General features: G+C 44.8%; 2 protein-coding genes across 3 annotated transcripts; both read left to right on the forward strand.

Moving 5' to 3' along the window:
* Positions 1–12,405, forward strand: LOC142904905 (3-oxo-5-alpha-steroid 4-dehydrogenase 2-like). Of its 2 annotated transcripts, XR_012929475.1 has the most exons (6): positions 1–285; positions 1,286–1,452; positions 1,542–1,643; positions 1,725–1,875; positions 1,951–2,364; positions 11,780–12,405. XR_012929475.1 is itself a non-coding variant. In XM_076051303.1 (5 exons), exons 1-5 carry the CDS (start codon positions 8–10, stop codon positions 2,015–2,017), a joined length of 765 nt encoding a protein of 254 aa, XP_075907418.1. In that variant the 5' UTR covers positions 1–7; the 3' UTR covers positions 2,018–2,938. The 2 variants fall into 2 exon arrangements, 1 of the variants encoding a protein (XP_075907418.1); XM_076051303.1 differs by lacking the exon at positions 11,780–12,405 and having other exon boundaries at positions 1,951–2,938.
* Positions 7,917–11,572, forward strand: LOC142904906 (3-oxo-5-alpha-steroid 4-dehydrogenase 2-like). The gene is made up of 5 exons (XM_076051304.1): positions 7,917–8,201; positions 10,749–10,915; positions 11,006–11,107; positions 11,189–11,339; positions 11,415–11,572. Exons 1-5 carry the CDS (start codon positions 7,924–7,926, stop codon positions 11,479–11,481), a joined length of 765 nt encoding a protein of 254 aa, XP_075907419.1. The 5' UTR covers positions 7,917–7,923; the 3' UTR covers positions 11,482–11,572.
* Positions 12,406–13,417: the final 1,012 nt, after the last annotated feature.

Below are 13,417 nucleotides of genomic sequence, written 5' to 3' on the forward strand. Positions count from 1 at the left end.
CGGGTGGATGGAGTGCCAGGAGACCATGGTGTCCTGCCTCAGCTGGTTGCTGCTCCTATCGGCGGTGGCCTTCCTGAGGGAACAGACGCGGACCAGGGTGGCGTACGGCCGCTACTGGCTGCCGGGCGACCGCTGCTGTCCGGCCCGGCTGGGCTGGTTCCTGCAGGAGCTCCCGTCCTTCCTGGTGCCACTGCTGCTGCTGCTGCTGGTCCCCAGAGCAGATGGACCAGATGGTGGCTACAGGATTCTGCTGCTGGGTGCCTTCATGTTCCACTACTTCCACAGGTGAGCAGCACCTGGAGAGACCAGCGGCTTGTGTTGGCATCATCGCACTCCGGTTGCATTTGTCTTTTGTCTGCGTTTGTCTGTGTTGTGCGTTGTTTGGTTGCGTTGTTTGGTTGTGTGATCTCAGTTGCATTGCCACTGTCGAGCAGGAGCAGTTTTAGGGAGTAATGAGTTACATGTAACATCATCACGTAATTTAATTCCAAAATAAAGATAAATGTAGTGAGTTACACCGCAAGCAAAATGTGCAATTAAATTAGAGTTACTTGTGGAATTATTCATGATTACAATTTTAACTACATTTTTTACAAAAACGGCTCATCTTTATGTTGAAACATTTTACTGTATGTTTGTTCCCTCCACAGATGAAAGTTTGATATTATTCTGATGCTTCTCTTTAGCTTTGCTGTCAAGTTCAGAATTGAAGCGACCCCTACCACTGGAATTCCAGTTGTCTCTCTCTGGTCAGGTCGAAACAGTTGAGAAAATTAATCAAATGTTATTGAAATAGTTACACTACTATTACATTTTAGAGAGCAACAAGTATAGAGTAACTTATAATTGTAACCAATTTCATTAATTCATTCATTCATTCATCTTCCATACCTGCTTCTGCCCAAGCTCAGGGTCACGGGGGTCTGCTGGAGCCTATCCCAGCTGTCTTAGGGCGAAGGCAGGGTGACACCCTGGACAAGTCGCCAGTTCTTCACAGGGCCACATAGAAACAAGCAACCATTCACACTCACATGCACACCTATGGACAATTTAGAGTGTCCAATTGACCTCACATGCATGTTTTTAGACTGTGGGAGGAAACCGGAAAACCTTGAGAGAACCCATGCAGACACAGGGAGAACATGCAAACTCCACACAGAACGGTCCCAGGCCCGGGAATCGAACCCACGACCTTCTTGCTGTGAGGCGGCAGCGCTAACCACTGTGCCACCGTGTGACCCGTTACCAATTTCATTTTCAATGTAATCTTCCCGGCACTGCGCAGGAGTTTCGTCTTTGGCTACCTCACCCGAGGCCGACCCGTCCCGCTTTACATCGTGCTCTATGCCGCCATCTTCTGTTCGCTCAATGGCTTCCTGCAGGGACACCACCTGCTGCACTGTGCACCGCAGAGCACCCCCACCTGGCTGACGGGCCCTCGCAGGGCCGCCGGTGTGTATGGTCATCTGATCCAATCGGACCCCTAGTTGGAATCCCCAGGCTCCTCTTCCTCATCCGGCGTCCTGTTTGTTCCCCTGCAGGTTTTCTTCTGTTCATGCTCGGGATGATCATCAACATCCACAGTGACCACATTCTGCGCAATCTGAGGAAGCCCGGAGAGACGGTCTACCGTATCCCTCAGGGTACGATGGCCAACACCACTCCACTTCCCGGACGCAGACTCCTCAGCCTTCCCCAATACTCACCCTCCCTCTTTAACCCAGGTGGAATGTTCCGCTTTGTGTCTGGAGCCAACTTCTTTGGCGAGATTGTGGAGTGGTGCGGTTTTGCTTTAGCTGCTTGGTCTTTACCCGCCTTCGCCTTCGCCTTCTTCACCATCTGCTCCATAGGACCCAGGGCCTATCATCACCACAGGTGCCTCCACAGTCCAGCAGTTTACCACCACGTCAAAGAGTCGCTCATCTAATCTGTAACCGTTATCATCGACAGGGACTATCAGAAGCGGTTTGAGGACTATCCCAGCTCCAGGAAGGCCGTCATTCCTTTCATCCTGTGAGAGCTGAAGCTGAACCATCTCTAGTTTCCTCATCTAGTTTCTAGTTTTTCTTCGAGGTTCTGTTTGTTGTCATGTTTTCACACCTCCACATAGCCAAATGAATTTGTGATTATAAAAAAAATGTATAATAATAATACTACTAACTCCACTACAAGTTTCGGGTTTTCTGAATGTTCCAGGAGAAACGGTTCAAACCCTCACTGCTGGTTTCTTGCTGGGCAAACTGGTCACAGCTGAAGGTGTTCACTTAGCATCACTTAGCATCAGTTCATCATTAGCTTCATAAATCAGACAAAACTGGGACATGCATCCATGGCTTGGCTGATGATCTTTATAAAAAAAAAAAGGTCAATTTTAGTTCTGCACGAACAACCTTCAAGAAATAGCAACTTTTAACTTGCACTCCATTCTCAATATATCCATTATCACTCTTGAAATGATGATTGTCAAAATGATGAACTGGCTTTGAAGTCTGTGGGAAGAGATTTAAGAGGCCGGTTTCTGTTAAGTTAAACTTTAATTTTACATCCATCCATTCATTTTCAATACTCGCTTTATCCTGCACTGGTTGCAGGGGTCTGCTGGAGCCTCTCCCAGCTGTCATTGAAGACCATCAAACTTGACTATCTAGAGAAAGTAAAAGTTGTAACAAGGTTTATGAAGGTTAGTGAAGTTGTAACAAGGTTTCTGTAGGTTAAGTGAAGACAGTGTGACACCCTGGACAAGTGGTCAGTTCATCGCAGCGCCACATAGAGAGACAAACTCAATTTAGAGTTCCCAATTCGCCTCACGTGCATGTTTTTGGACTGTTGGAGGAAGCCAGAGAACCCAGAGAGAGCCCGCACAGACACAGGGAGAACATGCAAACTCCACACAGAAAGGTCCCAGGCTCAGAATTGATCTTAATAATAAAAATAAAAATGATGTGAAAGGGGAGGTACCAGGTAGACTTAGCACCCAGGGCAAGAGGCAGAGTCTATAAAAAGGGGCGGGATGTTTACCTGGGCCTTGTTGCCTGCACTGACACACCTGAGAGAGAGGGTGGGGGAGAAAGGTGCAGCTGAGGCCACCTGTGTTTGATGCTTTGATCTGGTATGTTTCTCTGAAGTTTTAAAAGACACAATTTTAATAGTAAAGCAGTAAAAATATTATTATTATTGTTTAAAATGTGTTTGTTAGATTTTTCATGTTTGTTGAGGGAGTAACACTCTAACACACTAAAGCACATCAGCCAAGAGATAAGGTATACTCAAGCAGCATGGAGATGTTTGAGATAAATGTTACACCCTTTTTGATTTTATATTAAACTTGCTCCTCAACATATTTGGACCCCAGTCACCTGCATGTCTCAGACTCGGGGAGGGGATTGTAATCCCATCTGGCAAGGTATATCATTTATTTTTACATTCCATCTGTGTTTTCAAATGTTTATCTTAAAGTTTTCTTTTGTATAGTAATGTTCTTCTGCTTCTCTAAGCCTTGGACAAAAATGAATCATAGAGGGGCCAACCTCTGTTTTCCCAGATTTATTTGAATTTTAATTTGCCTTAAACTTATTTCTTGTATGGGCCATTTTCTCTTTTATTTTGTTTTGTGGTTTTTTTCTGTCACATAAAAGTGAGAACTCAGTGGTCACAGCCATTGTGCAAGTGCGGTTTACTGTGTGCTTGAGTCACCTCAACTTGCTGTGTTTAGTTAAATTTGCATGCTTTTGACTGTGTGTAGTGGTTTTGTTTCCAATTTACCTACATCTAAGGTGACAACTCTCTGTTGTTTAGACATTACTCCAAACTAACACCTTTGATAGCGCAGTTTAGCCCCACATGCACTGGTTTCTTTGTTAATCGATTTGTTATTTTATTTAATGCATTAATGGTGTTGGTTATTTCATTCTTTTTATAATGGTCTGCAGCAAGGTCTTTTCACTGAGCAGTATTGCAGCAAGATCAGTAATATCCAATGTCTGGTAAATAAAATGAATATTTTGTTTGATGTAGCAGTCTCTGGTTCCAGTTTATTCAGGGTTGTGTGCTTATAGGATCACTCGGTCACAACAACAACAACAACAACAATAATGATAATAACAATAATAATAATAATAATAATAATAATAATAATAATAATAATAATAACAACAACAACAATGCAAAACAAATTGTAAAATAACACAAATAGTGGTACAATTCTTTTGTGTGTGTGTGTGTGTGTGTGTGTGTGTGTGTGTGTGTGTGTGTGTGTGTGTTATTTGCGTATCATTGGGGCTTTTCTCATTTAAAATGCGGAAAAATGGCCCCGGCAATTTTCTAATGCTTTTATTGTGAAGGAACGCAAAGTTGGATGCATGCGTAGATTTATTCTTTTTTTTTTATGATTATTTTTTTTTACGTAGCTCGTTGACGTGAAGTCGAATCAGAATCGACGCACGTCTCCACAACAAACATGGCGGACGGTGAGTTCATTGTTGGCTTCTGCCTCGTTTTGGCGCCCTTTTTGTGCCTTTAGGTGTCTCCTGTCGGTTCGGTTCGTAGCCCCTTGGGCTCGCCTCCAGGCCCCGAGGCTGGAGGTTCGTCTCTGGCCGGAAACGGGCTCCGCTAGCCGTATCAGACGCTATTAGCGTTGAGCTACCGACCATTCATATTATTTTGAAATGCTACATCAGAAATGTCTGAAAACTATTGTGGAGCATCCTGAGATGATGTACTACCAGCCTGCGGTGGAATCATGGAGTGAAAATTCGGAATTTTTCAGAAATATTCATCTGAAATCCAGTACAGCAAAACGTTGAAATCACATTTTTGGATGAACTTTATTTTCAAATTCCCACATCAGAGATATCTGAAAATTACTGTGGAGCATTCTGGGGATGTGTACTACCAGCCTGCAGTGGAATCATGGTGTGAAAACTAGGAATTTTCCAGAAAATCTCATCTGAAATCCAGTACAGTACAACAATAAAATAGCAATTTTCGGATGAGCTTTATTTTGAAATGCTACATCAGAGATTTCTGAAAATTACTGTGGAGCATCCTGAGGAGGTGTACTACCAGCCTGCAGTGGAATCATGGCGTGAAAACTAGGACTTTTTCAGAAAATTTCATCTGCAATTCAGTACAGTAAAACCATGAAATGGCAATTTTTGGATGAGCTTTATCTTGAAATGCTACATCAGAAATGTCTGAAAATTATTGTGGAGCATCCTGGGGAGGTGTACTACCAGCCTGCAGTGGAATCATGGTGTGAAAACTAGGAATTCTTCAGAAATATTAATCTGAAATCCAGTACAGTAAAACAATAAAATCACATTTTTGGATGAACTTTACTTTGAAATTCTACATCAGAATTTTATGAAAATTATTGTGGAGCATCCTGGGATGATGTACTACCAGCCTGCAGTGGAACCATGGAGTGAAAACTCGGAATGTCTTAGAAATATTCATCTGAAATCCAGTACAGAGCCACGCTTCTCCCTCCGCCAACGGAGCAGTTACCGTAATACCTGGTGTACACGTAGCCAGCAATAAGCGAGTGTCTGCTAGCTCGAACGCTTTTGCCGAACTGTTGGCCGGTTTGACCGCAGTGGGCCAACAATGATATTTATTGAAAAAATTACACTGCGAGCCAAATTAGGCCCACGGCCCAGAGTTTGACCCCATGCTCTCAACTGTCCGTCTGTCTTCCAGATCACGCTGATGCTGAGCAGGCCATGGACACGCGCACAGCTGTGAGTAGCACACCTGACAGAGGAGGGGGAGGGGCATGGCCACAGCTGTTGATGAGCAGGTGAATGAAGTGACCTGGTGTGATTGACACCCACTGACTCTTCCACAGGTGTCTGAAAACCCTCACGCAGAGTTCGGCCTGACAGAGAACCTGCAGGTAAGGCAGTAAACACACACACACACACACTACTGCTGCCGCCCCCTACCTGATTGGCAAACAGATTGGCAGCTCTGGTGGGGGTGGCCAGGCAGGGTGGCCAATCATTTTCCAAGGGTAGCCAGTGCCACCCCCAGCCACGGTCTCATCATCACAGAGGCAATTAAAACACAATCGTACCGAGGCGCACCGTGGCGAGGCGAGGCAATGAGAACACGCTTTGTCTTGTGACCTACCAGCCAGTGTTAGTGTGGCGTCTGTAGTGAGGCTGTGAGGTGAGTGTCTTCACTAATTTCCTGCTAATCAAGCGGTTATTGTGAAACTGAAGGAGGAAGTTAACGACTGACTCAGTGTGTGTGTGTGTGTGTGTGTGTGTGTGTGTGTGTGTGTGTGTGTGTGTGTGTGTGTGTGGTACTGGTGTTAATGAAGAAAGTGCGCACATTTGGGAGAGACACTGTATCAGGGTCCGACAGCGTTTTTTCCAGTCATATCTCATATCACTGTCACATTCCTGCCCATACAGTCTTGGCTGCTGGTCCTGCTGGTCGCTGTGTGGACTCACCTGTTTGTTGTTTGACAACGTCCACGTCCACAGCAGTGGATGGCACCTTATGAGCGGTTCAAGCTCAGGGTAACTTCAGCTTGGACACAACCAGCACAAAACCACGCCAGGATGGAGCAAAAAATCAGACAGACAGAAAGCTGACAGTGAAACTTGAGTTGACAAAGACCAGCACAAGTTGTCTCTGTGTGTGTGTGTGTGTACACAGATAGAACAACAAGTACTGGCACCACAGAGTGTGTGTGTGTGTGTGTGTGTGTGTGTGTGTTCCACATTACTAGGTAACTGATGGCCCTGTTTGCACTTGGTCAAGTGCTTTTCGTATTCCGATCGGCAAAAATCACACGAAGTAACCAAGTGGAAACAGTCCAAATCCGTATTGTGATCCGATCACTCAAACCACCTCAGGGAGGTGGTTGCGACGCTTCACATAGCATCCCTCACGGACGTGTGAACAGAATGCGATCTCAGTCCACATTGAGGACCGCCTACTCCACTCACCTCTCCCGTGTACGTACTTGGTCAGCGCCCCACCTCCCGGCGTCGTCATTATAAAGTTACAAACAAGAAGCGAAAACAAATAGTTTTTGTTAGACTCGTTTATTAGGATGCTGATAAATTTTGTCAGTGGAGCAGCGGTCGCAGTTTCCCACATATGAGATTAAATGTCCTACGTTGCATCCAAAAATTGCCAGCCACTGTTGATCTGAAAATAAAGTCATCACCACTCTGTCCCACCAGTCGGTACTCCTCGTTGGGATCCATACGCATGATTTCTGGTTCCGCGGCTATCAGAGCGGAGACGAATGCTGCAGCCCTCTTTCTTCTCCATGCTGCTCTTCTCTTTAGTCGGCGCTCTAAGACCATTCACCGGCTTTGTCCACGACTTCCGATAATACGGACGAGCTGCAGTAGAATTAAAACGAGTGACTTGATACAGTCCGCAAACAGGAAGTTGATTCTTATTCGTTTTCAGGTGAAACTAGCCGTAGTTTTGCGCTTTACTGCCCCAAGTGGTTAAAATGCACTAATGCGATCACAAGTGGCACGCTCGAGACGCATGTTAGTGCCATGTGCGATCAGATGCTTCTCAAGATGCGTACTTCGTGATACGATCCCCCAAAACAGTTGCAAGTGACAACAGGGCCTCAGAAGATTCTACAGAAAATGTAATTAGTTCCTGGTCTCCTCCGCCCGGTCTTTCTTCCAGACCAACTCTGTGGATGACCTATGCTGTGGATTACCAGCTGCCCTCTGCTGCCCTCCGCTGACCTCGGCTGACCTCTGACCATAGTGGTTCCTGGTGCTTGGCTGCAGCCCACTTCCTGCCTCCCATCCAGAACACTGTTTCTGCAGCTGCTGATGTGAGGGCAGCGGCTGTTCTCGTTGACTCAGACGACCGAACACCCCCATCACCTTCTCCTTCTGCTCTTCAGAGGCCTCCTGCCGGTGCACGTCGAGCGGGTGGATGGAGTGCCAGGAGACCATGGTGTCCTGCCTCAGCTGGTTGCTGCTCCTATCGGCGGTGGCCTTCCTGAGGGAACAGACGCGGACCAGGGTGGCGTACGGCCGCTACTGGCTGCCGGGCGACCGCTGCTGTCCGGCCCGGCTGGGCTGGTTCCTGCAGGAGCTCCCGTCCTTCCTGGTGCCACTGCTGCTGCTGCTGCTGGTCCCCAGAGCAGATGGACCAGATGGTGGCTACAGGATTCTGCTGCTGGGTGCCTTCATGTTCCACTACTTCCACAGGTGAGCAGCACCTGGAGAGACCAGCGGCTTGTGTTGGCATCATCGCACTCCGGTTGCATTTGTCTTTTGTCTGCATTTGTCTGTGTTGTGCGTTGTTTGGTTGCGTTGTTTGGTTGTGTGATCTCAGTTGCATTGCCACTGTCGAGCAGGAGCAGTTTTAGGGAGTAATGAGTTACATGTAACATCATCACGTAATTTAATTACAAAATAAAGATAAATGTAGTGAGTTACACCGCAAGCAAAATGTGCAATTAAATTAGAGTTACTTGTGGAATTATTCATGATTACAATTTTTTTTTTTTTTTTACTTTATTTTAATTTTTAATAATAGAAACACAACACAAACAACACAACAATTCCTTGACAACATCACAAGCCATGCATGAGTACAGCTGATATGGTAAGAAAACAAAACAAAAGCAAATTCAATAGGGTCCAGAAAGCTGAACAGAAGCAGCCAATGAAGCAGCCATTGAGAAACAACAAGCAAACATGTGGACATCAGCCCAGCGCGAGGTTCCCCTCAGTTAGAGAGGTATCTTGCCATTGGTAGCCATCTCCTCCCAAAAACATCAGACCTTAGTTGTAGTTTAGCAGTTAAAGCCTCCATCCCCATACACTTCCCTCAGCCTCTGTTCCCACTGTGCCACCGTAGGTGGCTGTGGATTCATCCATTTTATTGTTATCATTAGAAATTTGACTCGGGGTGAGTATTATATTAATTCCCAGAACTTTATCGACCTCGCTCTTTACCCCCATCCAGAAAGGAAGAATCTTTGAGCAGTCCCAAAATATGTGTGAGTGGTCGCCAACCATTCCACATCCTCTCCAACAGTACATCGCAGCTGGGTCATCGACACATTTAGAGATAACGGAAGGTGTCTTAAAAAAACCTTGTCTTTGTCTTCCAGTCAAACTCCTTCCACGTGTTACTATTGATACCCTTATGGCGTCCACTTCAGATTGTTTCCCACTCCCCATCCTCAATTATAATATTTAACTCCGTCTCCCATTTGTTTCTGATATAAAAAGTAGAGTCTGGAGTATCCAGTAAAAGACTTTTGTATATATGGGAAAACATGCTTTTTATTGGGTAGTTGATGTTTAATTATGTTGATAAGGTAAATTTCTATGCTGGTTGGAGCATTTTTTATTATATTCCAATCGGCATGGTTTGTGATGTAGTGCCTTATCTGAAAGTACTGGAACATGTCGCTTTGGGGTCGGAACAATTTGTCCTGGAGATATGCAAATGGCTGTACACCAGTGTCACAGAGCAACTGGTCAATAACCCTCAAATCTCTCCTTGCCCATCTCTTATAAGTGATATCTGTTGTTGAGGGGGAGGGGAGGGGGGGGAGTCTGGATTCCCAGCGATCTGCATAGCCCTTGAAAGGGCAACTGCCCCTCTAATTCTCTTTTGAACATATTTTTAAGGTGTGTTTCACCCATATATTATTGATTTCAAATTTCTGCTGGGACTGTTTACTCAGAAACACTAAAGTGGATAAAGGTATTGCTTGCAACGAATTCTGTTCAATGTTTACCCACCCTGATTCCACATCATTGTTAATCCAAGCCACCACTGCTGTTAGTTGTGCGGCCCAGAAATAATATTTCAAATTTGGAAGGCTGAGTTCTTCCCAAGAGTGAGCGTTTGAAGTCTAACCCTTGGTTTCTTATTTTGCCAAATAAATTTAGATATAAGTTTGTCCAGAATATTGAAAGTTGATGTCGGGATCCCGACTGGGAGAGATTGAAACAAGAACAAAATTCTGGGAAGTAGATTCATGTTAACAGCCTCTACTTGGCCCAGAAGGGATAATGGTAGCACATCCCATCTTGCCAATTCATTTCTAAATATCACAAAAAACTTTTCATAGTTTGCCTGGTATAATTGTGTTACCTGGGGAGTGAGTGTAAGTATCGGAAACCCTGTTTAGATCTGCGAAAGGACACAACATCGTCAAGCTGGCTAGGCCACGCCCATCATCGCTTCTGATTTACTAGGATTAACTTTGTAGCCGGATACCAAACCATATTCATCTAGACTTTGTAGAAGGGCCGGAATTGAGTGGGTAGGATTTTCAGTGAATAACAATATGTCGTCCGCGTACAGAGCTATTTTATGTTGGTTTCCACTCTCATCCCTTATTCCTTGTCATGTATCGCACAGAAGTAATGCCGTCGAAAACATTGTCCCGGCTCGTCCTCACAGAGCCAATGAAAACACAATGGTACCGAGGCGAGGCAATGAGAACACACCCTAGAAACAACCATTCACACTCACATGCACACCTATGGACAATTTAGAGTGTCCAATTGACCTCACATGCATGTTTCTGGACTGTGGGAGGAAGCCGGAGAACCTTGAGAGAACCCACGCAGACACAGGGAGAACATGCAAACTCCACACAGAACCCAGGTCCCAGGCCCGGGAATCGAACCCACGACCTTCTTGCTGTGAGGCGGCAGCGCTAACCACCGTGCCACCGTGTCGCCCGTTACCAATTTCATTTTCAATGTAATCTTCCCGGCACTGCGCAGGAGTTTCGTCTTTGGCTACCTCACCCGAGGCCGACCCATCCCGCTTTACATCGTGCTCTATGCCGCCATCTTCTGTTCGTTCAATGGCTTCCTGCAGGGACACCACCTGCTGCACTGTGCACCGCAGAGCACCCCCACCTGGCTGACGGGCCCTCGCAGGGCCGCCGGTGTGTATGGTCATCTGATCCAATCGGACCCCTAGTTGGAATCCCCAGGCTCCTCTTCCTCATCCGGCGTCCTGTTTGTTCCCCTTGCAGGTTTTCTTCTGTTCGTGCTCGGGATGATCATCAACATCCACAGTGACCATATTCTGCGCAATCTGAGGAAGCCCGGAGAGACGGTCTACCGTATCCCTCAGGGTACGATGGCCAACACCACTCCACTTCCCGGACGCAGACTCCTCAGCCTTCCCCAATACTCACCCTCCCTCTTTAACCCAGGTGGAATGTTCCGCTTTGTGTCTGGAGCCAACTTCTTTGGCGAGATTGTGGAGTGGTGCGGTTTTGCTTTAGCTGCTTGGTCTTTACCCGCCTTCGCCTTCGCCTTCTTCACCATCTGCTCCATAGGACCCAGGGCCTATCATCACCACAGGTGCCTCCACAGTCCAGCAGTTTACCACCACGTCAAAGAGTCGCTCATCTAATCTGTAACCGTTATCATCGACAGGTACTATCAGAAGCGGTTTGAGGACTATCCCAGCTCCAGGAAGGCCGTCATTCCTTTCATCCTGTGAGAGCTGAAGCTGAACCATCTCTAGTTTCCTCATCTAGTTTCCTTTTCTTCGAGGTTCTGTTTGTTGTCATGTTTTCACACCTCCACATAGCCAAATTAATTTGTGATAAAAAAATAAATAAATAAATAAATAAATAAATAATAATACTACTAACTCCACTACAAGTTTCAGGTTTTCTGAATGTTCCAGGAGAAACGGTTCAAACCCTCACACACTTAGCATCACTTAGCATCAGTTCATCATTAGCTTCATAAATCAGACAAAACTGGGACATGCATCCATGGCTTGGCTGAAAAAGGGTGAATTTTAGTTCTGCACGATGTAACATCCTGAAGTGTTTTCTCTAACAATGGAAGTTCTTCCCAGACGGGTGTAACATCTGTGTTCATTTCACCTATTGTAACTAACTAACGTGATTTACATGTCGCGCGCGGGAAAGGAACCCCTGAGGGCCAAAAGGTATCTCTCGGGTTTGTTTGATTTGCATTTGGGAACTGTCTCTGCCTTTTCTTTACCTAACTTTCCTTTGAAATGTTGTGAGTCTCAGTGCGAGAGGTACGAAGGTCTTGGTGATCTATTGTTACTGTGGAAAATAACCCCTGATGACCAAAAGGTTCCCGAGTAGGAAGAGTATTTGATTGAATCTTTTAAATATGCAATTTAGAAGTGTCTCTGTTCTGGGAGGATATTTAAGGGAAAGAGCAAGAATTTCTCTCTCTCTCTCCCTCTCTCTCTCTCTCTCTCTCTCTCCCTCTCACTTTCTTTGGTTCTTTCTTCTTCTGTTTTCTTCTTCTTCTTCTTTTTCTTTGTCTTCTTGATTTGCTTACCATAATTTTTACACAATCGGTCTGTTAGATTTTTGTTGCATTTTTACTCTGGACATCACAATAAACTGGTATGTCATCCATTTCCCTTCAATATCAACTTGTTGAGACTTTTGTTCTATGTGGAGAATAATCTGACATTAGATATTGATTTAGTCTTCAGTTATATGGTAAATTTATCCGAGTAATGCTAGTACTCTTTACTTCAGAGTTGAATAGAAAAGATTGAGTGTCATGTTTTTCTAACTATTGAGTTAGATGATGCCCTGCGATGAACTGGCGACTTGTCCAGGGTGTCACCCTGCCTTCGCCCTAAGACAGCTGGGAGAGGCTCTAGCAGACCCCCATGACCCTGAATAGGAATAAGCGGGTATAGAAGATGAATGAATGAATGAGTTAGATGATATAAACCTCTGAATATCTCAACCTAGATGTCTGGGCTGTTCTTCTATGTTAAGAAGGTCACTGAATGCTTTGTCTATATCTGCCATCACTGAACTAAGATAGGGATTAATCAGAATCCCAATGACCTCAGTTAAATGGTAAGTTTCACTGAACATTATTCAAACCCTTAACCTCTGAGTTGGACACATGAGATTGGGTATCATGTTCAATAACCTCGGAATACTCCAACCCAGACATCAAGGCTATTCTTCCATGTTTAATAAACAAACTGAATAGTTTTGTTCATTTATATAAGCCATCCCTGAACTGGAGACTAAAGTCAGATCACTAGAATTTAATTATTATTGGGTCTATAATCTTAATTATTAATCAAATCTTTCTCTTAATCGATATATAAAAGTAAAGTTATTATTATCAAATGGAGTCGGATTAAATTAATTATTATGTACTTTACTTTGAAATCCTCATATTAACACCGGAACGACGGAATACGTATTGGGGAGATATTATTATTTGTGTCGAGATATTTGCTCCCCTACAACGACAACAACCTCCAAGAAATAGCAACTTTTTAACATTCTCAATATATCCATTATCACTCTTCAAATGATGATTGTCAAAATGATGAACTGGCTTTGAAGTCTGTGGGAAGAGATTTGAGAGGCCGGTTTCTGTTAAGATAAACTTTAATTTTACATCCATCCATT

The sequence above is a fragment of the Nelusetta ayraudi genome, unplaced genomic scaffold (genome assembly GCF_046127955.1).
Source record: "Nelusetta ayraudi isolate G7.1 ecotype Tasmania unplaced genomic scaffold, CSIRO-AGI_Nayr_v1 ptg000134l, whole genome shotgun sequence".
Classification (NCBI taxonomy): Eukaryota; Metazoa; Chordata; class Actinopteri; order Tetraodontiformes; family Monacanthidae; genus Nelusetta; species Nelusetta ayraudi.

Coding starts and splice junctions, on each gene's coding strand:
- LOC142904905 (XM_076051303.1), top strand. CDS start 8: ATGGAGTGCCAGGAGACCATGGTGTCCTGCCTCAGCTGGTTGCTGCTC. Junction 1,453..1,541: donor GGGCCCTCGCAGGGCCGCCG/GTGTGTATGGTC, acceptor GTTCCCCTGCAG/GTTTTCTTCTGTTCATGCTC. Junction 1,644..1,724: donor GGTCTACCGTATCCCTCAGG/GTACGATGGCCA, acceptor TCTTTAACCCAG/GTGGAATGTTCCGCTTTGTG.
- LOC142904906 (XM_076051304.1), top strand. CDS start 7,924: ATGGAGTGCCAGGAGACCATGGTGTCCTGCCTCAGCTGGTTGCTGCTC. Junction 8,202..10,748: donor ATGTTCCACTACTTCCACAG/GTGAGCAGCACC, acceptor GGCACTGCGCAG/GAGTTTCGTCTTTGGCTACC. Junction 10,916..11,005: donor GGGCCCTCGCAGGGCCGCCG/GTGTGTATGGTC, acceptor TTCCCCTTGCAG/GTTTTCTTCTGTTCGTGCTC.